We start from the raw sequence: 23,074 nt of genomic DNA, 5'->3' as shown, positions 1-23,074 counted from the left end.
CAGCGATACTATATTGGCTCTTTGTTTTCTGGAAATGTTCAGTAAACTAAGCATACTGGTCAGGGTGTCAGTCTACAGATGGAAACAGCACACCATTTTAGATTAAACCGAGTTAGGTCGCCTTCTGGGATTTTTCCATTTAAACTGCTAAGCTCTTTCCTGTGTATATTCCTCCCTAACGATTTAAGGCAGGGACCACTGAGATGGCTCAGTTGTCAATGTCCTTACTGTGCAAGCATGAAGATGTGAGATGGGATTCTTGCACATAGAAAAAGTGAGGAGCTGTAGTTGTGTCTGTGATCTCAGTGCTGGGAGGTGGAGACAGGAAGATCAGTGGTGCCTACTGGCCAGCCAGTCCAGCCAGGTCCACTGACCCTGTGTAAAGAAAAACCAGGCAGAGAAGCAGGTGAGGATGATATGTGAGGATAGTCCCCTTCACCTCCTCAACATGCACACACATGCGTATGTGCACTTGTGCTCATGACACAAATATATGATAGGGCTGGGAGGTGGCTCTCCTGGCTAAGGGCTTCTTGGAAGGACAAGATTTCAGATTCCCAAAATCCACGTGCAACTCAAGCTGGCTTCAAACTCCCAATAATCCTTCTGTCCCAGCTTTCTGAAATCACAAGTGTGTGCCACCAGCCTTGCAACGTATTATTCCAAAACAAATGTGGAGCTGCTTCTTAGAAGTCAATTGGAATTTTTAACATATATTTCTTATCAGTTTTCATCTTTCTTAAAAAATGTAGTTTCTTTCAAATTATCCTATGATATCTTTAAAAACAAGCACGTTATTTTACATATAAAATTTTACTTTAAAACACTGACATAAAAGGTGTTCAGCGGAGTAATTTTTATCGACTAAATAAACTGAATACCTCCAGATAACAAAAGGTAAAAATCATTTAAACTTAAACGCAGACAAAGAGCACTCCGAGTGCCATATTTTATTCCCCTTATGTGATTTGTCAGCTTGGTGCTGAAAACAGGACTCCATCTCACAGGGAAAATACAAGTTAGAATTATTTCAATTATCTTTTTGTCCAGTGTCAGTTTCATTCTACTGTCTCGTCTAATGTCGTAGTCTGCTTTTAGGCAAAGGTCAGGCTCCTATCTATTCACGCATGGCTGTTTACATTTAGTCATATTTTTTTCTGGAATACTTCATGAGCCTCATAAAGCTTGCACATGCTACAACTTTTGGAAGTTGCCAGTCTTCTTCCAGCTAAGACTTCAGTCAAGGGACTGGTTGTTTACCTTGGCTGGGAGAAGCTCACATGTGGTACATTTTTTAGCATTACCAGGCTTATATCTTTTCAGGGAGAAACAATAAAAATTGATCAGCCCTGATTCAAGGTTTCCATGGTTCTTTGTGGAAATTTCACCAGGGATGTAGTTTTTGCTTCTTTTGCTTGGCAGATGAAGCCTTTGATATGTATTTGATTTGATGCCCAGCTGGAAGATTAGGCATGGAAAAGCTCTCCAAAGCCCAAGAGATGGCGATGTCACAACTTATCTCAAAAAATCTTGAACTACTTTTTAATTTTAGCATGACATCAGAGAGAAAATTTATTAATATTTTTTCTGTACTGGTGATTCATATAACTAGCAATAAGAACATTTATTTTTATGGCTGCTTTTATACTAAATACTAATTTACCCATTTTTGCCAAGTAAAAATCTTGAACTCATGTAATTAAATTTGATTTGTATTGAAAGACAATATGGAATTTATCAGTTGGGAGTGTTTATAAAATACAGTATCTGCTAACAGACACTCCTGAGAACACTGAAGTTTCTTGTTTTATGAAAGTGCATGTGTGTGTTTGTTTGTGTGTGTCACTGTGTATGCATGCATGTGTGTGTCTGCATGAAAGTGTATACGGCCCTGTGCCTTTGTGTGTTTGTACGTGTGTGTATGTGATATGTGTGTGTGGTATGTGTGTGTGATATGTCTATGTGTGATGTGTCTGTATATCTGTGTGTATGTGTGTATATGTCTGTGTATGGTGCCTGTATGAATGCATGTGTAGTCTGTATATGTATGTGCATGTGTCGATGTCCACGTAAGTGAACACACATGCACACTTGTCACCAGTGACCATGGTTAAAAACAATAGAGACAAAGAAATAGGCAGATTATTACACTTATTTAAAAGATGTTAACTTACAGTTCTATTTTATTCATATACAAAATAATTTTTATTTGAATGAATCTTTTGTGAACTTTAAGAACTTTATTTGAATGTTTTGTGTAAACTCCTGTCTGAAAAGTCACATTCTCATCCAATTTTAGCTCCCAGTGAAGCCCCCACGGAAGTAGGAGTCAAAGTGTTATCATCCTCTGAGATATCTGTTCATTGGAAGCATGTTTTAGAGAAAATCGTGGAAAGCTACCAGGTCAGTTAAGCTTATTTTAATCAAAAAAGTGTGTTTATTCACAAATGTTAACATACATTTTTATATAATGTGCTTAAACTTTCTTTTTTCATTATAATTGTTTATTACAATTTATTCACTTTGTAGCCCCTCCCTCATGTCCTCCCCATCCCACCCTCTCTCCCTCTTCACCCCTTATGTCTCTCCTCTAGTCCACTGATAGTTGAGGTTCTCCTTCCTCCACCATCTGACCCTAGCCTATTAGGTCTCATCAGGACTGTCTGGATCCTCTTTCTCTGTGGCCTAGTAAGGTGACTTTACTGGGGGTAGGTGAACAAAGAGCAAGCAACAGAGTTCATGACAGTGACTGCCCCTGTCCCTGTTCCCCTTACTAGGGAACCTACATGGAGACTGAGCTGCCCATGAGGTACTCAATGTCTGGAGTCCCAAAGGTTAATTTTGTGTTGAACACCCTCTTCTCTTTTGTTTAGTGGTTTAAGTATCTATATGCAAACTGAAAGGAGCAAGAGAGCAATTACCTTGATCTGATCCCATTATAAATTCTACATTAAGAGACCATTATAACTGTACTAAATATATGCCTCACAATAGTCACATCTGCCCCTTCCTGGTTAGCCAGGAAATGAATATGGTCTGGACACTTGCTCCCAAACTCAAGGACCAAGTGACCACATACAGACTGAGCCTCGCTAAGTGACCACCTACAGTAACCCCTCTGAAACCATGAGGCAATATAATTCATTCCTTGCATTTTGCTATCATATTTCATGAACAAGTACAGCTGAGAGCAGTTCTGTGGACATGGCAGACCTCCTCCAGATATTTCCTGAGTACTGTATTTGTTACCTTCCTCGTTACATTGACAAGGAGCCAAGCTAAGGCCACTTAGAGTGTACTTTATCTCCTAGTTTTAGGACTATGCCCACAACGGGAGGTAAGGCACGGAGGCATGAGCCACTGGCACCGCATCACATTGAGTCCACAGGCAAGAAGCAGCTTGGTGTATTCAGTCTGAGACCCCAGTCTGTGGAATCATACTACCCACATTTAAAATGGGTCTTCCAACCTCTCCATCTAATGTAGAGAATTGCTTATAAACCTACGCAGAGATTTAGCTCCATTGTGATTCTAATATCTGCCGAGTTAGCAGTCACCAATGGCCATCATGAGTACCGACGGCAATAATAAATTATTATTACATCCTCCTCTCCTATTATTAATTATTAATAATTAATATATTATTAATACAGTTAAAGGAAGTGTTACACATTGGTTCCCTGGAGGTTAGAGTTCTGAGATCTAACCACAAAAAGGAGAAGAACCCTTTAAGCAGAAACACTCAGACGAATAAGAAGGGATTGTTGCACCACAGGTCATGATTTAGGTAGATCTCTGTCTATTTTTTTGCCAAGATTCAGCTGATTTGTGAAAAAAGACATGGGAAAAAGGAGAGTGGAAATGTCAAAAGTCCCCAGTATTTACAAATTAGCATCCCCAAATCACATTAAACAGATGAAAAACCAGTAGCAAGGAAAGCCTCACCAGATGCTGTAAACCTCTGTGGTCAATAAGCTTATGCCTTTGGGGAAAACACATTGGAATGAATGATAAAATAAATCAAGTTTTGGACTACAAGATTATTATTGTTATTGTTGTTATTATTATTATTATTATTATTATTATTATTTACCCTATTAAGAACATACTTGTTAGATGGCTGGGGAGATGGCCCAGTGGTTAACAGCAGTGGGTGATCTTCTTGAGGACCTGGTACCATTTTTCCAGCTTCTGCATGTTGGCTCGGAACTGCCAGTTCCAGGGGATCTGGTGCCCTCTGCTAACCTATGTGAGTACTAGGCATACAAGCAGTACAAATACAAATGAGGGCAAAGCACCCATATACATAAAATAAAAAAGTTAAAAGAATTTTATAGAATTGTAAGCCATGCATATTCCAACCAGTATACTTAAAAAAAAAATAAGAGGTGGAAAGCTATGCAGTGATGCCAATCATTTGGAAAATAGTCATAAGTTGTTTTTGTTTTTTTTTTTTAATTTAGAAATCAGTCTCAATCACAAAGTGCAAAAGGTGATAAATGGCAAATAAGGCAAAAAAGATAATGTCAACAGCAGAGCATGTGCCCCGTCACAGCTAATCTCACGGATTTATGGCTCTTTAGAGCATGGCATTCTATAAAGTTAAGATCTATGCTGTAAAACACAGATGGCTTTATATACATACCATCACTCTCATTCAGCATGTTCTGCAAGGATATGCATGAACTTTCTCAGTTTCCTCATCCACATCATTGAGGAAGTCATAATTGATTCATCAGATCATGTGGAAGAAATTAATTTATGTTTGGGCTTTTCCCTGCTCTGTGTTGTGGGCATTTAAAGGTGACTGTGATGATGGTGATTGTGGTGATGAGGAGGAGGAGGAGGAGAAGGAAGAAAGGGAGAAGAAAAAATAGGAGGAGGGAGAAGAGGATATTCATAGCTCCAAGGACGAAAGCATTTGTTGAGTCTCTATTAAAAAACATAATAAAGTTCATTCTGTTGAATTCACACACAACAAGGGGATTTATTACCTTTGTTTAAAAGATGGTTTTAGAACTTACATGTTTGTCTGACTGATAATTTCCATAAGGAAGTTTTAATCAGGGCCTTGTCTATTCTGAGAATGAATGATTTAAAATGCATGAAGTAAAGAGTAGAATTAACCTTTCTATTCATTTTTTTCTTAAAAAGCCTTTTAAGCTTCTGATATAGAACCTTGACTATCAACCAGACAAGCACAAAAGCTTAAGAGAAAAAGAAGTGCCAAAAAGAAAAAGCTTAAAAGCTTAAAATAAATAAATAGAAATCTATTTATCTTGTAAGAAAGTATTCCTTTGAATATTTGGGATTAGGTAGATGGGCTATGATATGGGTATTGTTTTGATTTTAAAATATGTGAGAAGCCAATGGAACATAGATGGTCATGAAATCCAGCCTCTTCACTTCCCTAAAATAAAATGGATATGAGTTATAAAAATTCAAATGCAAAAGTAAATATAAGAAATAAAATATAGTGGTGAGGAATTTCTGTTTTACTTGATTAAACACAATTTAAGGTTAACTTCTTGATATATCAAATGATCACTACACGTGTTTGAGTCTAAAAATTTATCATTGTGTGTGTGTAAGAGACAGAGTGAGAGAGAGAGATATTTTAAAATCTATCTTAGAAAAATTAAAAATCACCCCCCCTTCTTCATGAAAGTCTTGCTTACTTCCAGTTTTTTCCAGGTCTAGGGAGAGTGGGGCAGGGGGGCAGGGGGGCAGGGGGCAGGGGGCAGGGGGGCAGAGGGGCAGGGGGCCTACAAAGAGAGGAGAAACCTTGGGTGGGAACATCTCAGTGACAAGCTGGAAACCTAAGACAGGATAGGCTTCTGGGAAGATATGTGCTGGCTCTAGCTGAGACTCAGAGCAGCAGAGCTTATGGAGACTGAAGAGAACACTCTCTAAATAGCATGTCTCAGTCATAAGGGAATGCTCAAACATAATCCCTTGGAGAAGGCATCTGTCTTAGTCTGCATCTCTGAAAAAAAGAAATAGAGAAAGGTAAATTTTTATTTATTATCAGATACAAGAATGCACTATATTAATGGCGGCCGCTGTGGACAGCCAGCAGTCCAACCTAGGGACTCTTAAACTTGGTTTTTGTGGCTCAGAATGGCTCTGCCTTGGAGAGCTCGGCAGTCATTCCTCCACTCTTCCCACTGGTTAAAGGTGCCCCGCAGGCATCACTTTACACCCACTGCCAGCACCTACTGAACATGTCTCATTGGACAAGACGAAGGCAGATGTATTGCTGTTGGCAGGAGCAAAGGGACATCCTGACTTGTATTCACTAAAAGCTGTCTGCAGCCTCCTTAGAATGGGTTGGTAGCTGCACCAATGATCAAAATAAAAGGTTTTATTTTTCTCAGATTTGTTTTATTTTTATCTTCAGTGGGTGAGAGTTTTGCCCGCATGTCTGTATATGCAGTGGCTGCTCAGCTAGAAAAGGGCACCATATCTCCCTGAAAATTAAGTAATAGACTGTGGTAAAGCACCATGTGGATGCTTAGAGTTGAACTCAAACCCTCTGCAAGAGCAGCCAGTGATCCGAGTTCCCAAGCTATCTCTCCAGCCCAATGACAGTGAATTTTGAGGGGCTTCCAATACAAACACAGGTTTTAATGACTGACATTACTAATTTGGCATAGAATGGTCTAATCTTTGCATTAGTCCCACATCTGGAAAATCCACAGTTCTAACTTTTGGGAAACCGAGATCTTCTATGCTAGTCTCGTGTTTTAAGTACCACGCTTAATTTTTTCCTTGAATATTAATCTTTATTAGAGGAATAGTCACTGGCACTGGAAGTAGATTATATTTTATATGAAATTTGTGGTTTACGGAAAGATTTAATTCAGAAATATGATATGAAACATACAAAGGACAGATAGGAAATGAAATAGGGCAAACTTTCAGAACAACCAAGGATCTGACTGCTTCCTAACCAATAACATCTCTTACTGTACCTGATGCTCTGCATGGAAGTGAGACTATGCAAAGAAGCTGTCTGCGTTTATGTGTGAAAAGTTGATTTTACATCCGAACAAGCCATACAAGTTGCACCTTAAAACAAAGATGCTAGGGGCTCATTTAAATGCTCTTTCTACCTCCAAGTTAAAAGGTTGTCGCTTTGGTTGATTTTAAGTCAATAACAACTATTTCTCTCTAGGTCCTTGGAGATTGGATAAACAAAAGAAATAGTCTCTTAGGATATAGTGCCCAAGATTAAACTAAGGAAAGTGCAGTTGTGCCTTTTTGTTTGACTAAATGTCGCATGGCATTTTGAGTAAGAAATGTTTGTGGTTATTCTTCACTTTATCAGGTGAATTTTATAAAAATCTTATTATGTTGTTTTAATCTGTGTCATGGTTAAAGTTACTATTGCTGTGATGATACACCATGACTAACAGCAAGTTAGAGATGAAAGAGTGTATTTTGCTTATGACTCTTCATCACTGTTCATCACTGAAGGCATCAAGGCCGGAACTCAAACCGGACAGGAACCTGGAGGCAGAGGTGATACAGGAGTCCTGGAGGAGTGCTGCTTACTGGCTTGCTCCCCATGGCTCCACATTGGGCCGGGCCTTCCCAAAACAGTGACTAGTTAAGAAATTGCCCCACAGGCTTGCCCTTAGCCTGATCTTATGAAGTCATTTTCTCAGGCATGGTTCCCTCCACTCAGATGACTCTAGCTTGTGTCACGTTGTCATAAAATTATTCAGCACGGTCCATAAACCCCTATTTAAAATGGATGTAATCACTATGAAATGATGCTTTAAAATGTTGCTTTTAAAACATCTATAAATATGAAGACTTAGGAACCTTAAAGTCCTCGGGTTTGACTGCTGTATTTCAGGATGAGTTCCACCATTAAAAACTTGTTTAGAAGGTACCGTATGTGAATACTCCTTGTGGAGTGCCTGGGACTTCTCAGGATGTAAATGTTCATTGAATTTCTCCTCCTGCTTAGCAAGAAAAAGGCCTCATGCATTGTCCAGTTCAAAATCCTACACAGGTAGAGGCCTCTCCCTCCCACGTGGGTGAACGAATGGGACCACTGCCCAGATCTTCCAGCCCTGTGCATCCGTGGACTTCCCAAGCAGCTCCTGCCTTATGCACAAGTCTGAAAATCCTCTGGCAACAGAAATCAGCCTGCCGGCTGTTTTGTGCATTTTTACTTGTTCCATCTTGAGATGACAGAAATGCCGGAGATTACATCAAACCAGCAAAAAATACGATATTGACACCATCAAAATGATCATTAGAAGCAAAATAAAAATAACCTCAAAGAAACCAATAAACAATGAGCAATCATCCTGCGTTCAGAAACTGCACACCTGACACACGATCCTTTCATGTGCCCAGTGAGCTCAGCTCACTGAGTTCCACTTTATGATGGTCCTGTGTGTGCTAATGTAAATGAGAAACTTAGGATCACATTAACTTTAGATGATTTTATCCATTTGTTTTGGCTAGTTTTAAAAATAAATTCCCCATTACTTTAAACAGTGTATGTAAACATATGAAATTTGAATAAACTTATAGAATAAGGTTATTTAATTCATTTTTTAGATATTATTGTTTTAATAGCCCCAAACAGTTTTTATTTCAAAAACCTAGATTCAAATTCGTGTCTTGTTTTAAACTTTGGGACAAGGAAGTCTAAAGTTAAGAAAAGTAATAATTTCTAATAATAACATGGAAATATTTTAAAGAAAAATATTTTTAAATATCTTAATTGAATGTAACTTTTATAACTCACCAAATTATGTGTTTTCCACAGAGTCTGGCACTCTGAGTTCATTAGACTAGCAAGATGAAATGAGAGAAATAATGTCTACAAGTTGTCTTCTGACTTCTATAGGCACAAGGCACACATGCAAACAAACACTAAAACAAGCATTAATTTAGGTGTACTTATTTGAATTTTTTAAGGAGTAAAAGTAGATCACTAACAAACAAACATACATACATACATACATGATATTGTATACATACATAGATCTGAAAAGTCTTTGCTGGAAGAAAATCATTTGCCAGCTCATTCTAGGCCATACAATGAGACTTTTGTCAAACGAGGTGTATTTCTGCCAAACTCTCAAAAGCTCATAATGAACTGAAACCTTATAAACAGAAATAAAACAAGATATTAAGATTAAAATTATTGTCATAAATATTTTCAAAGAGATCACTTTCGTATTCTAAAAGTAAATCTTATACACCCCCCCTCTCTCTTTCTCTCTCTCATTAACACAAGCTTACATCAGTCAGCAAAGTGTAATTTCATTTAATTGTACCACTTTCAGTTAGATCTCACTATTCAGAGGCCAGCGGGAGGGTAAATGTGCCATTATGTGGCACTGAACAAGACGGTGACACCAAACCAGTGAGCTAGCACCATCTCAGTCGCTTTGGATATTTGCAGATTCGGTACTGGGCCGCACATGACAGAGAAGCAGCGGCCCACAGAGTTCAAGTCTCCAGCCAGGAGTACTCAGCCAGGCTGGAGAACCTCCTGCCTGACACCCAGTACTTCATCGAGGTGGGAGCCTGCAACAGTGCCGGCTGCGGACCTTCAAGTGACGTCATCGAGGCCTTCACCAGAAAAGCCCGTGAGTATCAGCTCAATTCTAGACACATCAAAAGCTACCGCTTGATTTTAATAAGACCCTGACTGTACGCTATGGCCACCAGCGTTAGCAGCAATGCAAGGGAAGACATTGACCACCTGTGGATGTTCAAGCAAGTGGTCCAGGCCAGCTCAAGCCGTCTTTATTTATACAATCACAAGCCTGCTCACCTTAGAAGTTATTTTATTTAAAGAAGTCATAACATCAGCACTCCATAAGCCCCATCATTACAAAAGCCTCCCTTCCCTTTCTCCTTTCCCCATTCTTCTGGGTCAATCACTCTCCCCAACCTAACTTTGCACTACAAAGCACAATTTTGGCGAGCCAAAAATAAGTGTCTAGCCAGGCATGTCCTGTGGACATGAATACACTAACCAGCTGGCAGCAAATGCCGTCAAACAGTTGTGCAAGCTGAGAGACAGATTACGCCATTTGTGGGTATAAGTCCAGTCATCAAATAGCACTGCTCTGTCATAATACTTTTTTTTTATTGCAAACAGAGAAGTGCTCATTGTACCAAGCAAACTTACCAAGCAAACTATCAATTTCTGATACCATTTTTCCAAGAACCAAAGTCTCTATTGATCAGACATATCTTCACCAATTTTAAGTCTCTGTTGATCAGACACAACTCTTCCATTTTTTCAAGTCTGTTGATCAGACACTGTTTCCTCAGAACAGTTTTGCAAGCAGTTCCCATTGCTCTCCACAACTGCCACAGGACTACTCAGTGTGACTGTAGCAGTTTCTCTAGGGAAATGATTACATCTCCCTGAATACCCAGGATTAACGGTCACATCTGGAGGATCAGTAGAGGCAGAGAGAGAAGAGGAGGGCTTTACCCCTCAGAAGAGTATTGAGAAAAACAGAATCACACACAGGACTTTCAGCCTAGGCGATTCTGGAACTGCCCATGACCGATGAAGTGAAACTAAATGTTGCTGTGGGCATAAACAGCATAGCGAAAGCATGGAGAGCTTGTAGGACACACGACCCAGGTAATAGGCATAGAAGCCACTAAATTCACCACAGGTCCTTGCCAAGTGGGAAGGGGATTTCATGGGCCTTGCTGCAGTCGAGTCTCATCAGTGAAGCACTCACACACCTTTCTTTCCCTGCAGAAGCTGCACGGTCACCACCAGTAGACACATATTAAGAAGAATATGTCCTACCTAGCTCTTTATACACCTTTGGTTTCTCACTGTCACACCCAGTATAGAACCAGAGCATCTCTCATCATTCCCAGCTATTGCCAATACAGGTGAACTGAGAAGCATGCTCTTACACAGTCTTTATTCTGCTTCCCAACACCTTTGGAAAGAACCTTCTGCAACCTGCAGACTGTTAGAAAATCAACTTGTCTACCTTGTGCATTTATTAATTAAATTTTTTTTTCATACAGATGCATCGGAAGCATAATAAAATCACAGTTAGGTTCATTTTCCTGTGCTTTATTCATAGATCATCATCGTATCATATAGATACAAGATAAATCCTCTAGCCCTGCAAATGTTCTCTGTTCTCTTTGTTCATAGGACAAGTTTATCTGTTCTGCTCCAATCTGGGCACTCTCATCTCTCCAGCTTCACTTTCTCTTCTCACACCCAATCAAATACATATACAAAAGAACGTTTGCATGTAGGACTCTACAAATCATTTACATTTACAAACATCTCTAAGAGTGATTACCATTGACAGAGGCAGATGATATCAGACATGGTTTTGAGTTCACTTTGTGCTGCCTTAAACTTTTGACAGCAGAATATTAGCGTTTCTCTTTAAATCTCGATTTTCTTTTTTATTATTTTGCCAGTGAGGCATTATTTTTTCTTGTTCATCCCATTATTTTACAAATATGTATTTTGTGAGAATAGTTCTAAATAGAGAGGAAGCAGAAGAAACCACAGCAGACCTTGAAACTCAGGCCAAAACCATACGAAATAAGTGTGGTTATGTCTACAGGACAATAGAATAAATGGACTGATGAAACTGAAAGTGATTCCTGTGAGCCTTATCTGTGATAGCGTGGCTGGAGGAACTTGGAAACAGGGCTCTGGAAGCTAGAATGCAAATGATGAGGGATGAGAAGGATCAGTTTTGTGACAATCTGGGAGAAGACTGTTTTGGACTGAGAAACTAAGCATGTACAATTTGAAATACTTAACTTTAGAAACACCAATATGACCAAAGTATGGCTCTGAGGTGAAGAGGGGACAGAAATAAAAATATGAAGTACTTTGTGAGTCGTCATTAAAAGTTAATATGCTTTCTGAGTGTAATAACAACCCGTTTTTCAGTCAGAGAGGTACCTAATTATGCTACTTTAAACTATCATTCTGACTTTTATGCAAACAAAGACAGTGACAATTGAAGTCAGAAGAGCCACTCTGGATTTGAGAAGAGAATGATTGTTAGCTAGTATGAAGGGAAAGGATAGAGAAATGTGGTTGAGTGTGTTGGTAACTTGGATGTTGGCAATAAATGGAAGAGAAGAGCAAATAATGAAGAGCAAATAATTTTTTTGCTTGAGAAATGAGAAGCATGCTTGTGCAGTTTTCAAGAGGTAGGGAAGACTCCTCCTAAGATGCAGATTTGAGGGTATATGACCAATGATTCACCTTTATTACATCTGGACATTAGACACTCAACACAGACAGGAAGTTCAAGACATATTCAGAGGACAATTGACAGATGAGGGCTAGAGACTGACTTGGGATATTTCAATGCTTAAGAAATATTCATAGACAGAGTAGAAACATGTATGCAGATTCAAATCTAAAGCCCTTCCAGCACTTAGAAATTGGTCAGGAAGCACAGAGTTAGTTCACAATGATTAACAAGAGAGAAAACAATAATAAACAGACAGGAGAGTCCTGGGAAGACACAAGGAATTTTTAAAAAGAACTTGTGATCCACAAAAGCATCAACTCTAAAAGGTCCAATGGTCTCAAGCCAGAAAACACTATCAGATATGCCATTAGATTTGGTCAAGATTGTTGACCCTGACGGCAAGAGTTTAAAGAGACTGGAAAACAAAGGCAGTCAGAGGAGAATAAACACGATTTTATTCCCTGCCTCACAAACTGGGAACATTAAGTGAACTCAGGAATGTCCAGCGCCATGCTGAGCATAGTGCCGACTATATGAAAAAGTCCTCAGAACTGGACTGTTGCTGCTGAGAGAACCGCTCGCATCAGCATCATAAAAGCACTTGGAACATAGTTTTCAGAACTGACCTTTGATCCGGTGACCACTATGACCATGTCTTCTCCCCACAGCTCCTAGCCAACCACCAAGGATCATCAGTTCTGTGAGGTCTGGCTCCCGCTATATCATCACGTGGGATCATGTCGTTGCACTATCCAATGAATCTACAGTGACAGGATACAAGGTGAATGAAAAGTTCTAGCTTTATTCCTGCTAACATTGATGTGTGCTGCTTCAGCTATTAGAAAAATTCATTTGGCCTTCTCATTCCACCCATACGGCGGAGTCAGGAAACGGTCTCATGAAAAATCTTTAGATAAGAGAAAGTCTTTAGCAGATTTTGGCAAAGTTCTTTGGCAAGTGAGTAAGATAAATACCTGCTTTAAAGAATGGAGCTGTCAGAATAATCAGTGCTCCAACAAGACACAGAGTGTATTTGTTCTTGTAGGTCTTGGAATGCTGAGTAGTGTTACCCCCCCTACCTTTCTGTAAACTAAAGAAAAGGGCTGTTTCCATGGATCTGCTCTACTCCATGCCATTGCATTTGAATTAGCTCTGCAAGCTTTGTGAAAAAAAAAAAAAGTGGATGGCGGCTCAAAGCCGAGAACGTCCTTAGGTTACTTCAAAGTGTGACAAGGTTTCATTTTAGATCTTCCTAAAATAGACTGCATCTCTTTCATGGAGTGTTTCCAGTCATTTCCAAACGAAAGCAAACAAATGACAAAAAGCACTTGAAGTTTTGGCACGTGCTTTTGAATAGGCCCTAGCATGGCAGGAACCCATTCTCAAGGAATCAAAACAGCATGCATGTTCCCTCAAAGTGTGAATGGGCTTAATTTTATAAGCCAAAGAGTAGGCATTATATGTCGATGTGAAAAATCAGGCATTGGTTCAGAATTGTGACTTCATTAACTCTCCGTACTTTGGGACTCCTCAGATACTCTACAGACCTGACGGGCAGCATGATGGAAAGTTGTTCTCAACCCATAAACACTCCATAGAAGTCCCAATCCCCAGAGACGGAGAGTATGTTGTGGAGGTTCGAGCACACAGTGACGGGGGAGATGGAGTAGTGTCTCAAGTCAAAATTTCGGGTAAGCCAGCATCTAAGAAGCACCATGAAGTCATCTGTGTATGAAGCCCCACGTGTGGCTTCTCAAGGGTGACGGTAGGACTGCCATTCACAATGTCAGCATTTTCCCGAGTGAATGCGAATGGCAAGGATGCCACAGAGCCTGATGTTCCATTTCTCATAAGCGATAAAAGCAAATTTGTAAAACAGCACCGACCTGTCGGTTATGGGTTGGACATCAAAGCACCATTAAGAAGGTCTACCATGAATGTGTCTCAGGAAGCACGGACATTTCGAGGGGTGTTTCCTAGGTGGTGGTTATACTACATTATCTAAATACTGTGTTCGCACCTTTAATACGTTTCAATTCAGTATCTTAAAGTGAACATCACATTTAAAATATAAGGTGTTAAAAGCAAAAAGAGTAGTTCTAAGAAATTATTTAATAATATTCAAATTATCTTTTATATTTCAAAATGAAATCTACTGGTCTGTTTTAAGTTTTCTTCTGACTTATTTTTCTCTTTTCCACATATGTTAATATAACAATCAGAAAAGACAGTAGATTGTTTCTCCTTTCCAGGTACTCTTGCTTTGTGCTTTAATCCACAGAAAGCTTTTATGCAATGTTTGTCCTCACAGGCTTGGTTGATCTCTAGCTTGTAGTTGAGACAGTGACTCCCTACTCTGTATTGTATTCACAGTATTTTATTATTTCCTTAATTTTTAACATTTTTCTTACTTTCACTTCATTAATGTTTATTACACTGAACTAAAATCAATGTGAACTTAAAAGTTTAATCAGAGAATGCAGAATAATTCAAGTACTAAATTAGTGATAGCAATTATTGAGAAAAGAGATTCATAGCTAAACAGATAAATGTGTTATTATATATTAAGTTAACAAAAGATGACTTAACAATTTGACAGAGGATTCAATAACATTAATTCTAGCTTCCCCCCAAGCTCACCTCAAACTCACCTTATCACATACATACTTTTTTCAAATAGAAAGCCATATGATAATCCATTTAAATTTTCATTTTAGTTATTGGGTAGATTCAAAAATTTAGAACTTAAAGAACCCTACGAAAGTTAGGGAATACTATATCACAAGTGCCTCAACCAATAATGTCCATTTCACCTGTTGGCAGCTACTCTGCATGTCCATGTTATTCTGTGTGTGACACTGCTGTTGAGTAGATCATGCTACATCCATCCACATTCCTCGGTCATGAGGGTGCCTGTATCACTCAAGATTTTATAAACTTTAGTTGAACATAAACATAAACATTCTTTCAAACAAACTTATATTTGTTTGATGCTATCATATTTTTACAACAACTCTTTTATTTAAGTTTTTTGTGTAGGTGAAATTGAAGAATTAAGCAGGGTTTTACTTCTCTATTGCATAGCCCCTTTGAAAGTATTGATTCCATTTTGTTGCTGTAATGAGAGTTTTCCCCCTGCATCACTGCACTGGTACTTTCTTTTCAGGAATTACTATTTGATAAATAAGAATGATGTCACATTACTTTTAACATTTTCTAAATTCTGAGCTTTGATGACAGGCAACATCAGATTTTACTTTTATTTGTTTCTAGGGTGAAATTGAACCTGCTTCAAGGGTTCAGACTAGCAGTTTGTGTTTTAAGAGACACAGTAGTCATGTTCGTGATCAAGTGATGGCAGCAGGTGGCAGTGGATGGCAGCTAGACATGGGTGGTCAAATGCTTAACTTCTGACATGCCAGGAGGAGGAACTTGCTTGGTAGTGTCTGCTCATCTCTGTTGTGAAAATAGCCTCACAATTAAACTCAGGCTCCAATATGATTTCACAAAATGTTTAGGCAAAGACTTTGTATGGTAACTTAAGCATTGTAAATGATTGATAGCCTATGATGTCTTTACACGCCTTGTGTAAAGACACATCCTTCGTTTGTAGAAAACTGCAAGCATGCCTAGAGTGTTTCCTTATGTTACATGTGTCAACTGAAGAACACATTTCATATTTTCAGAATTCCACTTCTTTATCTCCAGCTAATCACGATCGTTCAAAGACATTATAAAAGTAACACATCAAAAAGGCAGACGGCTGAGAAATAACATCACACTTGAACTTTCTTTTTATGTTTAGACCTACTTATAAGTTGTCAATATCATGTGCCATGAGCAAGGTATTTCCAAGAATGTGTAGTTCTAGGCCTCCTTGCAAATTTAAAGAACACTAATACTCTTCTGTTTCAGTTTTATGTCTGACATCTGTAGACAGGGACTTAGTGAATTTCCTGAGAGTGATGTCCACAAACTTTTGTTGTCCCTCAATTAGACAAACACAAAATGCCTACAGTGCAGCAGGTATGATTCATGCCCACACAATGTGCTATGGATTCTATGCAAGCCCCCAATACCACTCCACAGACATTGTGAAAATTGTACTTCAGCCACTGTGCCTATAAGCCACTGGTTTTGCTTAGTATTTCTATTGCTGTGATGAAACACCATGACAAAAGCAAGACGAGGAGGAGAGGATTTATTTGGCTTGCAATCCACATGACTGATAATCATCAAAGGAAGTCAGGACAGGAAGACTGGAGACTGGAGCTGACACAGACTCCATGGAGGAGTGCTGCTTACTGGCTTGCTCTCATGGTTTGCTCATCCTGCTTCTTTACAGAACCCAGGACCACCAGCCTAGGGGTAGCACCACCCACATCTGGCTGGACCCTCCCCCATCAATCACCAATTAAGAAAGTTCCCTACAGGCTTGCCTACAGCATGAGGCAGTTTCTTGATTGAAGTTCCCCCACCTTAGGTGAGTCTAGCTTGTGTCAGCTGGACATAAAACCAGCCAGCTCGCCATTCTCCTGCACCAGATGAGGGGTCTTTTCAGACATAATCAGAATACATAACTCTGCTCTTAGGTGCCATAAAACAAGCATCATACCATGGCCCACCAGGTCTTACACAATCTGTGCTGCAATCTCCCCAGTCAATTGTATCTTTTGGATACAGTGATGTTTTTCTATCTTGTTGCATTTATGCTTCCTGCCTCTGCCTGGACATCTTTGGATCTTACACAGCAGATTCATTTTTGTCACTATTGTTTATGCTCAGATGTCAGTACCTCAGAAAAGCCTTATATATACACCAAATTTATACTTCTACCTGCTTAGAATAATTCTTCATCATAAATTGATCACACAGTATATTCCTCCAAAAATTTATGACAATTTAAAATTATCTCTTCATCATACATCATACACCCAATTGTCTTCCTAACATTTATGACAATTTAACTTATCCTTTCTATTAATTTATGCTTGTTTATTGCCTGTCTCATCTGTTTTGAATCTAAGTTCCATAGGATAAGGTTTGTCTGTCTCATTTACTCATTGGATTTCTAGCACCCAGAGTAATATTTAGCATATAACAGGATTCTTATAAATAACATTTTTATTAATTAAAGATTTTTACATAGAAAATAAAAGATATGTACATCCTAAGCTTAGTTCTCTACACATGGACATATTTCCGTGAGAAACACACACTTTGTATTTTGCAATGCACGGATCCACAAACATAATTCATAGAAAGATTAAGACTTTAAGCTAGAAGTACCTTACAATTAGTTCCAAAAATACAGCACATGATTCTACTTCTCCTTGACATGAGCACCATCTTCCACTGTGATGAAGTATACCTCATAAAGTGTTATGAGTGTCCAGTACAGTTAGAGGCAAAGTACGCCCATCGCTTTCATCACCTTTGGTATCTCTACCCTGCCTTGAATATCTTTCACTGTTACACTTCATTGTAATATTTAAATTCTAGAAACCTGAAATGTTATAGATATTAAAGTCAGTAAGGTAATGTAGATGAGTGTGTATTTGCTAGGCATATTACACTGTTGGTTAACAATGATCCTCTGTGACCCACAGAAAACCATCTATGAAATGACTTATGTATATGAGATGCATACTTTAAGCCTCGATTTAAACTGGCCACCTTACCTCAAACAATGGTGTCTTTCAGGGAAATGTTAGTCTTAACTTCTTCCCAAGGGCTAGAAGCAACATTTGAAGCAACATTTCTTTAAGGTGAAAGAAAGAGGATCAGAATCCTCACTTGGAAAAACACGCTGTGGATTCTTAAGTATGTAAGTTTAATTTATGGAGATATTTGGAAGTAAGAAAGTATAATTTAAGGAGATAAATTATAAGATTACAGTCATCGAGTTATTCAAAGCTGATGTTGTCTGGACCAGGAAGAAGTGTGCTGAAGTCTTTAAGCTTGATTTTTGAAAGAGAGGGGCTTTTTTTTTTTTATCCATTTGATTTAAAAGCACTGTACATTCATTTTGTTGACTTCAGGCCTTCTAATAAATCAGAAACATAATTATCAGTAATAAATCTTGATGTTACTAGAAATGACATGAACATTTAATATACTATGTTGGGTAACTCTAAGCTGTTAGGTTAGAATCTCTAACCGAAGCCACTGGCTCTACACTGTAATGAGAAACATATTTTTGCCTTTCCACTTCTCTCTCCTCTTTCCAGCACAAAAGAAGGCAGTGAGAGCATTGTGCAGGAACTTTGGAAGCTTAATCCCTTCATCCCCATGCTTTCTTTCCCAATGTCTAAGTAATACAGTATAAAATTTAAAAAAAAAAAATAGCAGTTGAAGTTTGAGACTTGGATCCATACAATAAACTAGAAATACATATTGCTATATTCATTTTTTCTTTGTTTATTTAATCACTTTATAGCCTGATCCAAGCCCCCCCTTCTCTTTCCAGTGCCACCATAAGGCCTCCTCATCCCACACCCCCTTCTTCTTATTAGAGAAAAAGAGGCCCCCAGGAGGTACCAAACCACCCACAGGGTTAAACATATCTTCTCCCCTCCAGTCCTGTCAAGGCAGCCCAGCTACAGGAAAGGAATCCAAAGGCAGGAAACACAGTCAGCAACAGCCTCTACTCCCATTGTTAAGGACCCACAAGTTGACAAGGCTGCATATCTGCTACATATGTGTAGGGGACCTAGATCTGACCCATGCATGTTCTTTGGTTGGTGGTTCAATCTCTGTTGAACCCCAGTGGACCCAGAATGGTTTCCTCTGTAGTTCTTCCTGTGGTGTCTTGGCCTCTTGGCTCCCTCAATCTTTCCTTCCACTCTTTCAAAAGACTCCCCAAGCTTGGTCTAATGTTTGGCTGTGGGTCTTTGCATCTGTTTATAAAAGCTGTTGTATGAAGCCTCTCAGAAGACGGTTATGCTAGGGTCCTATCTGCAAGCTTAGCAGAGTATCATTAATAGTGTCAGGGTTGGCCTTCTACCATGGGTTGGATCCCAAGCTGGGCAAGTCATTGTTTTTCCATTCCCTTAATCTCTACTCCACCATTATCCATACACTTCTCATAGGCAAGACAAATTTTGGGTCAAAGGTTTTATGGGTGGGTTAGTGTCCCTCTCTGTGCACCAGAATTCACACCTGCTTGGAGGAGGTAGCAGCTTCAGGCTCCTTAACCTGTGCTGCTAGGAGTCTCATCTAGATGAGGTTAGCCTCCCCTGTCCCAGAGGTGCTCCCCCACACTGATTTCCTTTCTCTCTCCCAGTTATCTCCCCCACCCCTATCTCCTACTCTCCTCACACTCAAATCTCACCCCCATTATCCTCTCCAGCCCCTCTCCCATGCAGTTTCCTCTCTCCATCTTCTTCAGATGTCTATTTTATTTCTCCTTCTGAGTGAGATTCAAGCATCCTCCCTTGGGCCCTCCCTGGCTTCTTTAGGCCTAAAGATTGTAGCATGGTTATCCTGTATGTTATGGCTAATATCCACTTATAAGTGAGTACATACCATATGAGTCTTTTTGGGTCTTGGTTACCTCACTCAGAATAATCTGTTCTAGTTCTATCCATTTGCCTGCAAATTGCATGATATCTTTGTTTTTTGCTGAGTAGTATTCCATTATATAAATGTACCACATTTTCTTTATCCATTCTTCAGCACAGAAACATCTAGGCTGTTTCCAGTTTGATACAGGATTTACTATATAGCCTGGGCTAGCCTAGCAATCACTATTTACAGCAGATAGACCTCAAATTCACAAAGATCCCACTGCTATGGCACCTGAGGGCTGAGATTAAAGGTGTATACCACTTACACTTTTGCAGATATGTTCATATGGACATTTTCTTTTTGCTGTTGTTGAAGATGATTTATTTGCTTTGTTTCTGTTCACTTCTTTGATTTTTTTTGACAGATTGTCTTATAATCCAGGCAGTCCTTGCAGTTACTATGTAGCTGGAGATGAACTTGAACTCTATCCTTCCTGTTTTCATCTCTCACTGAGGTGCCTAGCACCCTACCTATATACATATACATGCACACACACACATACACACACACACACACACACACACACACACACACACACATATATATATATATATATATATATATATATATATATATATATGCCTTTTCAAAACCCTAAATTCTTCTGAGCTTCCACTTGGGTGCTGTAGGGAGAGGGAATGAGTAATATAGGTGCTGGTTCTAAACTGACTTTATCTGCTTCCTTAATTATAGGATGCTGTGTAGTACAATCATTCTAAAAACTACAACTTTGTAAAGAGCCGCTACTATCAGAATGGTTTGTTATTCAACAATAATGTTACATTCAAATGACTTTCCTAAAAATCCATTGACACAATTTAATACATTTTATTTATAACCAAGCCCAGTAGAAATGATTCCAGACATATCTCCACAACCATTTTGAAATACCCAAATACTCTGTATCTTTTTCTCTTTTTGTTTGAGAGCCCAATGGGAGTTCAAAAAGATTATGTGTATGATATATATTACATATATTATATATACATATATGTTAAAAACTAGCTTCCACTTAAGTTAACTCTGAAATAAGATCCCCTTTATTACCATTAAACCATCAAAAATATTTCAAAGCTTTTGCCTTTTAGACAGCCTTGTACTGAACTCCTGGTTTTGTGTAACAAGCACAAAAATGGAGGAGAAATTCTTGGAATAAAGCCACTAGATTAGACTTCAAGAAGCAATTCATGGCCACACTTGATGGCCAGTGTAACGTGACTCTGCTGGTCAGTCCCAGAATTCTGATGGTCTAACTTGTGTTTGAGAAGCTTTAAGACCGTTCTTTCTAGCAGCACATCTTGTCATTTCATCAGGCCACAGACAGGAAGTATGCCTTAACAGTTTTCCCAAGTTCCAACTAAGGTTTTTCATCAGCTGAAAGGAAATTCACAGAGTTAAGTCTCAATATTTTCTTTAGCTTATTTACTTAGACTTTGACAGGATTTGGTTGAAAACTTCCTCAATGAAATGTAATGTAAGAGCAGGAAGTTAATTTAAAAATAATCTTCCAAGACTGACTTCGCTAGAACAATATTTTGTTTATGAAGTACAACTTAAGTCTCTGGAAGGACAGCTTAGTATTATAATGTACAAATAAAATGTCCCTGGATAAACTAAAGCCTTTACTTTTTTGCAGATTCTTCTGCTACTTTGGTTCTATAGTGAGGTGATTTATCTACTAATAAATAAATTAGTGCCCTTGAAAACCTGCAATGTACCAGGCACTGTGCCTTTCTATTAGTCATAATAGTGGCAAACCCTCGAAAAGCTTGCAAGAAAATTTTTTTAAAAAGCTAAACAAATTCAATCGAAGTTACAGGATACAATTTGTTGTTGGTGTAAAAAGAAGCAAAAAGATTTTGGAGGAACGATTGGATTCAGACTCTAAGAAGGGATTTTATTCTGAGATCTAATGGACAGGAACTCAAGAGTGGCCATGGGTGTATTGGGGGAGGGAAGGGTGGAAATGCCCCTCAAGGTCAAGAAACTTGCAAGAGGCCTTTGTGAGTACAGTGTTGTGAGGTTGGGGAGACCTGTTGGGTGAGCATGGAGCCACATGAAGGACAATGTTGTAAATGGTCTGGCTTCTATCTCAGTCTCCTGCCCTGCTCTGGAAACAGGAGCCTCCATGGTGATGGTCGAACCAAGCTTGAATTTAATTTTGATGGGTGTGTAACAGGAGAGATGAGAAGCTATTACATTTAGGGTTTACTTGGGAAAAGACCCAAAGAGTAGTTTGTGATGGTTTGATGAGCAGCGCGAAATGGAATTTTCTGATTTTGTGGCTCTATATAAACCAGCGGCATCAGATACCGAAGTGAGCAGCAAAAGCAAATGCTGAGACAAATCTGCCTCCTGAGGACATATGATTGAAGACAGGAGCCAGGTTAGACAGGCTGTGCCCAGTGTGTCTGAATACATCACAGTAGAAGTAGGTGAAGAAAGGGCTATCACGCAAATCAAGAAATCAAAATTCGACAGAGAACCAACTACAGAGTCAAATAGCTTCATTTTTAGTGTATTATGAAATTTAAACACAGAAATTGAGACAGCAGATGTTTGTTGGTGTTGCCCAGAGTTGACAGATGGTATTGTTAATATAATAAATGAAGGAAAACACACACTCATTACTTCTGGATAAAGAATAATATCCGAGAAGCATCTGTGTCCTGTAGAATAATTTTCATCATCAACAACAACAACAAAAACCCTCAAAACTGCTTGCAATAGGTTGGTTTTATTCTGGTGGAGTCAGTGTCTCAAAAATATCCTCGAGGAGCAGGTTTTGACCTCTTTTTCTACTTATGAGGTCTCAGCTCCTTTCACAGATTGCCATGCATCTGATTTCCAGAGGCTGCAGCAATGTCAGGAATTACCTCAGAATTACCACAGAAGTGTAGATGCTAAGGAATGCCCAAGAAAGAAGTCAGTATTAAGCACATTTCCCTAAAAGCCTCTCAGAAAACCTCTGTCATGGTATTTATTCAGATCCATCCCACACCTATCAGATGACAGCTCCAGGATTTCTGAAAATGAGCAAGGCTTACTATTTATCTGAGGATAGTAAAACCTGTTTTGACAAGTAAACATTCCAACAACAAATAAGTGGGCCAGAGAAAAGCTGAGGAAAGGATTCTTGATTAACGTTAAAAGTTGGGAAGTAGAAATGGGGTCAGGAGCATCTTCAAAAAGCCACAGAAGAGGAAAACGGTCCGTTACGGAAAGTTACCTTTCAAAAGCAAAACTATTTTTTTCTT

General features: G+C 38.9%; 1 protein-coding gene across 2 annotated transcripts in view; it reads left to right on the top strand.

Moving 5' to 3' along the window:
• The window catches only part of Cntn1 (contactin 1), a 311,867-nt gene that overhangs the window by 255,910 nt on the left and 32,883 nt on the right, over nucleotides 1-23,074 (top strand). For both annotated transcript variants that reach the window (XM_060388785.1, XM_060388786.1), the window contains exons 20-23: nucleotides 2,300-2,403; nucleotides 9,434-9,620; nucleotides 12,917-13,029; nucleotides 13,783-13,939. In XM_060388785.1, coding sequence (XP_060244768.1) covers nucleotides 2,300-2,403; nucleotides 9,434-9,620; nucleotides 12,917-13,029; nucleotides 13,783-13,939 — 561 coding nt within the window. The remainder of the gene's footprint in view (nucleotides 1-2,299; nucleotides 2,404-9,433; nucleotides 9,621-12,916; nucleotides 13,030-13,782; nucleotides 13,940-23,074) is intronic.

The sequence above is a fragment of the Meriones unguiculatus genome, chromosome 8, assembly GCF_030254825.1.
Source record: "Meriones unguiculatus strain TT.TT164.6M chromosome 8, Bangor_MerUng_6.1, whole genome shotgun sequence".
Taxonomy (NCBI): Eukaryota; Metazoa; Chordata; class Mammalia; order Rodentia; family Muridae; genus Meriones; species Meriones unguiculatus.
The sequence above is the reverse complement of the archived record's forward strand: the minus strand, read 5'-3'. Positions and strand labels throughout refer to the sequence as shown.